This window comes from Bison bison, unplaced genomic scaffold (assembly GCF_000754665.1).
Source record: "Bison bison bison isolate TAMUID 2011002044 unplaced genomic scaffold, Bison_UMD1.0 scf7180017864508, whole genome shotgun sequence".
NCBI lineage: Eukaryota > Metazoa > Chordata > Mammalia > Artiodactyla > Bovidae > Bison > Bison bison.
The window spans coordinates 6,677,443-6,683,439 of NW_011495064.1; the positions used below are offsets into that span (position 1 = coordinate 6,677,443).

Consider the following 5,997-nt stretch of genomic DNA (forward strand, 5'->3'; position numbering starts at 1 on the left):
TTGAAACTTCAAACCTGGGGGGTCCCGTCCACAGAGCCTCTGGGGGTACATGGTCCGGACTCTCCCATTTTAGACCCCCATTCCCAGTGAAAATGTCTGAGAAGCTTGATGTCAGCAAAAATGTCCCTTGGCATATATTGGGTTGGCCAAAAAGTTTGTTTGGGTTTTTCCATTCCATCTTATGCAAAAGCCAAATGAACTTATTGGTCAACCCAGAATCAGGCAGCATCCTTCATATATGCCAGGCCTCTCCAGGACTCATTGGAAAAGACCCTGATGCTGGGAAAGATTGAGGGCAGGAGGAGAAGCAGATGACAGAGGATGAGATGGTTGGATGGCATCACCGACTCACGTGATGTGAGTTTGAGCAAACTCCCAGAGATGGTGAAGGACAGGGAAGCCAGGTGTGCTGCAGTCCAGGAGTCCCAAAGACTCAGACATGACTGAGTGACTGAACAACAACAACAACTCCAGGACATCAGGGAACACGGCCTCCTAGAAAGCACACTGGCTGGATGCGGGGTCACTGTGTACCTGCCACACTCCGGTGATCCAGTACAAGCTGCCACCCGCACCAAACTCAGTGGCGTAAAGCGACCAGGACTTCCCATGTTCACGGATTCCGAGTCAGGAATTCAGAAAGGGCACAGTGGGGGTGACTCCGCTCTGCTGCCTGGTGCTGGAGGTCTCCCCATTCAGGGCTGGGAGGTGCATCCCCGGCTGAAGGTGGGCTCAGCCAAGAGCATCTTCTGTTGACCTGCACGGACGTCTCCATGTCATCCTCCCAGCAAGGCTCCTGGTTCCAAGAGGAAGACTCTGGAGAGGGACATCCCACGAGAGCCAAACACAAGCCACGTGGCTTTCCGTGCCCCCCACTTCAAGTCCCAGTACATTACCTGCACCATCCCTCCCAGTCAGAGCAGCCACAAGCTCACCCGTGGAGCAGGACACAGACCTTGCTCTGGAGGGGGGAAGCATCCCCAAATTTAGCGGCCACGTTCAGGTAGTTACCAAGTACCTTTTTCCTTTCCCTGGCTGACACTTTGGAGATGGGAGTGAAGTCACTGGGCTTTCCTGGTGGCTCAGCAGTAAAGAATCCCCCTGCAATGCAGGAGTCACAGGAGACCCGAGTTTGATCCCTGGGTTGGGAAGATCCCCTGGAAGAGGACATAGCAACCCACTCCAGTATTCTTGCCTGGGATATCCCATGGACAGAGGAGCCTGGTGGGCCCCTGGCGAGCCCATGGGGTCACAAAGAGTCAGACATGACTGAGCAACTGAGCATGCATAAGGGGCCAAAAAACGTGAGACTCTACCCTCTGAGCTCCTGGTCCTTGGAGACCACCTCTTTTCTCGAATACCTCTAAACCTTTCTTCATGGGCTTCCCAGGTGATCAGTAGTAAAGAACCCACCTGCCAATGCAGGAGACACAGGTTCAATCCCTGGACTGGGAAGATCCCCTGAAAGAGGGAATGGCTACCCACTCCAGGGTTCTTGCCTGTTAAATCCCGTGGAAAGAGGAGCCTGGCTGACTACAGTCCATGGGATCACAAAAAAGAAACAACTTAGCAACTAAACAACAAGCCTTTCTTCTGAAGTGCTCCTCAAATTTCCCACTTGTTCAGGAATACTGAAAATATAGTATGCATAGTGAAGCAAAAAGGCTTGGACTCATGCCACCTGCTTCAAATATGACTCAGTTCATCCATTTAGTAGCTGTGTGACTCTCAGTAAGTTAACTAGCCTGTGTCTAGGTTTGGAAATAATCATAATACCTTCTAGCTTGAGAATTGAGTGAGTTAATACATCAAAGGTACCTGGCAAGAGTACCAGGTGGTGGCAGAGACTCTATAAATGGGCCACAGCTAGAAATAGTAACAGACAAGGAAACTGAAACCCAGAGAGGTGGACAGAAGAGCTATTTGGACTCAGGTCATCCAGTTCCAAGCCTGGCTTTCTAGCCACTGTACCAAACTGCTCTTCTACCAGCTGAGGGTGGCAGGGTTCCTCCACCCAGTTGAGCAGTGGAACACAATTGAGAGAATCGGAAGCAGCCCCTAGGACTCTCATACAAAACAAGGCCTCCTGCTGCTCTGCCCCAGTGCTGTCCTGGGGACAACTTGCCACTGGAGCTGCTTTTCATAGCCCCCAGGGCCTGGGGCAATGATGGAATAGCTTCAGAAGAATCTTTTTTACTTTTAAAAATTCTCAAGAGCTTCATGAAGCTGAGGGTTGCGTTTCTCATTTCTACACATCGTTCCCCCCGCAATTCTAGTCCCCCCTGCAATGGCCCCCTGCCCACAAGGTGTGGGATTCAGCTGACCTTGCAGGGCTCTCTCCCCCAGATTCCAGCAGTGTCCCGTGAAACTGCAGCCACAGACACTGCCTGGCAAGGCAGTGATGGAAAGCATGCCGCTGCGTCTGTCCCCATGAGTGTGAGTGTTGAGCGGAAAGGCCACGCAGAGCCAACACTGGGTGTGAGTTCACGACCTTTCTGCTGGACAACACCGCTGAGAAAGTATCAATTTAGGGAAAGACCAGCCAAATCCACCAAGAATGGAGCCTCGAACAGGAGGGAAGGTGGGGTGGGGTGGCAATGCCCAGCTCCGGCTGGTGGTAGTGATTCTGCAGAGTGCACCATGGTGGGAATGTCGGGCCTGAGTGGTCCCAGGGTCCCCCACCCGTCACCAGCTGTGTGTCAGCTCTGACTCCATTCCCTGCAAGGGTAATAGCCTGTGACCCCACCTTTTCAGAGGAACACATACCTGCCAGAAGTGAGCGATCCACTCCAGGGCAGAGGGCCTCCTTGAAGCCAGAGAGCCCAGCTGGCTGAGAGACGGCGCCCCATCCCTTCTGTAATAGTCCAGAAGCTTATATGTATCAAAGCCACCCTCCCTCTCTCCCCAAGGCCCCCCTGCCAGCCCCGGCGTCCTGTGACCTCACACAGCAGCTCCTGCCTCAGACCATCTTGCAGAGCCCACCTGCCCCCGTGTCACAGGTAAGTCTGGGACTCAGGGCAAGGGAGACCCAGGGAGGCACTTCCTTGAGACAGGATGCTGAAATCCACTGGAGGATGTGGGTACACATCCAGACCAAGGCCCCCAACATGAAACTCTTCCTCCCCACGTGTAGGCGGGGTGTGTTGAGTTGTGGGTCTGCCCCTTCCCTTGCCCCCTCCCCACTGCCCTCATCTCCATCCGTCCTCCCATTGATCTCCCCCGCATCTCTCTCCCAATCCTGTCGACAATCTTGCTTCATCCCTCGGCCACTTTTCTGTGCTCCTCTCATTTTTCATGACTCCTGATTGGCCACAATATTTTAGAGAAGGTCTGAGTTAGGACAAATGTCATAGAAAGACTCTACAAGGATTTAAAAGCTCTGTCCAGTACTATAAATACCACATTTAAAAAATAAATAAATAAATAAAGGACCAGGGCTTTGCAGAGTAATTCCTGTTTTGTTTCAACAACAGTCAATGAGTTACTATTTGGGTCAGTCAGGGAGTGAGTGTGAAGGAGGCAAGGATACTTGTAACAGGGCCCTTGCTTTTGAACTCAAAGTTGAAGGGAGAGATGCTCATATGAACAGAGAAGCCACCACGCAGTGTGTGTTTTTAAGAGAGAGATATATATATATGTATGTATGTATGTATTCTGCCTTTGGAACTCCAAGAACAGTTGAGCTGACTGGTCAGACCTCAGATTTCAATTCTTTGATGGGATATTGAATTTTGCCCCCTCCCTGGCCACAAGGGGGTCCTGGGGGAGAGAGGGAGGGTGCCCCTGGCCATACTCTTGCCAAAATGTAGAGTCTGTCTTGCTGCCAGTCTGGCACCACTGATGAATATCTTTTCAGAACATATGCCTGTCCCATTAACAGCGGCCTCGTCTGTTTTCCTGGAATAAGAAAGACACACGCTAGCATGGGCCCCTTGCTAGAGTTAGACTTAAGTAAGGATATAAAACCAACACATCCAGAATTGACTAACATGATCTCTATTCATCCTCATTAGGAAAAAAAAGAATTATTTTTTTATTCTTCAAATTCCCAAGGCACATTTGGTAGGAAGTAACTTCTTTTATCCACAGGCCTTTGAAATGAGAATTCCTTCAACTTGTGGGTCTTCCATAGGAAAGAATGTCTTTATTTTATAATAAGTCATGGTGTGATGAAGGTCCTTTTGGAATTCTAATTTTTTGTATATTGAACCTCATTTTAATTAACGCTAACAGTTCTTAGTCTCTTAGGCGTATTATACTTAATAGCTGTATTCTTTAAGAGGTTCTTGCATAATGTTGTCCTTTCATGTCAGACAGTTTTTCTCATGCCTACTCATGTGAAAAATGTGATTCTGCAGTTTTATCTTTCCCCTCACTGATGTTATCACTAAAAGGGGAAATATAAAATAAAATCCAAACTCTAGGAAATTGGCTATCTGGGTAAGTGATGGTTTTGCTTCATGGTTGCCAGCGTGTCTCTAAGTTGGGATAAAACTCTTTATCAAAAAGGCCATGATCTAGAATATACCAAGACTGGAGACTGTTATACAGAGTGAAGTAATTCAGAAAGAGAAAAGCAAATATTGCATGTTAACGTAATTCTATGGAATCCAGAAGAACGGTACAGTGAACCTGTTTGCAGGGGTGCAGTGGAGACACGGATGTAGTGAATGGGCTTGTGGACACAGCAGGACGAGAGAGTGGGACGAATTGAAAGCGTAGGCTGGAAATATACACACTAGCATATGTAAACTAGACAGCCAGTGAGAATTTGCTGTGTGACGCAGGGAGCTCAACCCAGCGCCCGTGACAAACTAGAGGGGTGGGATGGGGTAGCCAGTGGGAGGGAGGTTCAGGGCAGGAGGGAACATGTGTGTACCTATGGTGATTCATGCTGATGTACGGCAGAAACCAACACACCATTGTAAAGCAATTATCCTCCAATTAAAAGTAAATAAGCTTTAAAGAAAGAATATAACAAGAGATTCATGTTTGGGGGTTCCTGGAATGCCTTAGGAAAATAAGAATAATACTGGAAGTAATTAACACTCATGAAATTTGATGCTGGGCCCTCACCGATGACTGCCTCCAGCCCCCTCTGTTTCCCTTGGGAGCCAAGGGGCCGTCCACAGCATCCTCTCTGGACACGGTGTCATAGCCTGCACAGTCTCCAGACTTTAGGGAACCCAGCACAGGAGCTTTTGTCTTCTGTTACCTTAACTGAATACCTGATAGAACTTTTCTTTTCTTTGTTTTTTTTTTTTGAATTTTATTTTATTTTTAAACTTTACATAATTGTATTAGTTTTGCCAAACTTTTCTTTCTCGATCGAATTCTTTTTCAAAATCCTAGCTTGGTGTTTTGATCAGTGAGGTTTCTGAGTGAGATTTTTGTGATACCGTTGGTATAGAGCAGATATTTTTAAACAAATGTTTAGCAGCAGATTTTTTTACCAATATTTTTTACTGAAGTGCAGTTGATTTACAATGTGTTAATTTCTGATATGCAACAAAGCAATTCACTTATATGTGCATTCATGCTAAGTCGCTTCAGTTGTGTCCAACTTTTTGCAGTCCTATGGACTGTAGCCTGCCAGGCTCCTCTGTCCATGGAATTCTCCAGGCAAGAATACTGGAACAGGTTGCCATTTCCTAGTCCAGGGGATCTTCACAACCCAGGGATCGAACCTGCGTCTCTTATGTCTCCTGCATTGGCAGGCGGGTTCTTTACCACTAGTGCCACCTGGGAACCCCATATATGTATGTGTATATTCACATTCCAGATGAATCCCAAAGCTGGCCCTCCCAGATTAGAGTGCAATGAATTAGACCTGCAGGTCCCCATGGGCCTGAGAAAAGCTAACAGGGGAGTCCCTGGGCCACCCCCACCCTTATCCAGAACCCCTGCTCATGGGCAAGCTCCCCAGCAGTGGGTCACTCGTTGCAGCGGTGGCTCAGGGGTGCTGCAAAGGGAGGGGAAGGCCCTGAAAGTGAAAGT

At 48.3% G+C, this 5,997-nt stretch overlaps 1 protein-coding gene across 2 annotated transcripts in view; it reads left to right on the forward strand.

The window, feature by feature from the left end:
• NPAS2 (neuronal PAS domain protein 2) overlaps nucleotides 1–5,997 on the forward strand; it is a 152,402-nt gene that overhangs the window by 124,021 nt on the left and 22,384 nt on the right. Inside the window, exon 15 of one of the 2 annotated variants that reach the window (XM_010829646.1) lies at nucleotides 2,910–2,999. The exons of the other annotated variant lie outside the window; for it this stretch is intronic. Coding sequence (XP_010827948.1) covers nucleotides 2,910–2,999 — 90 coding nt within the window. The remainder of the gene's footprint in view (nucleotides 1–2,909; nucleotides 3,000–5,997) is intronic. 2 annotated transcript variants of the gene reach the window in all.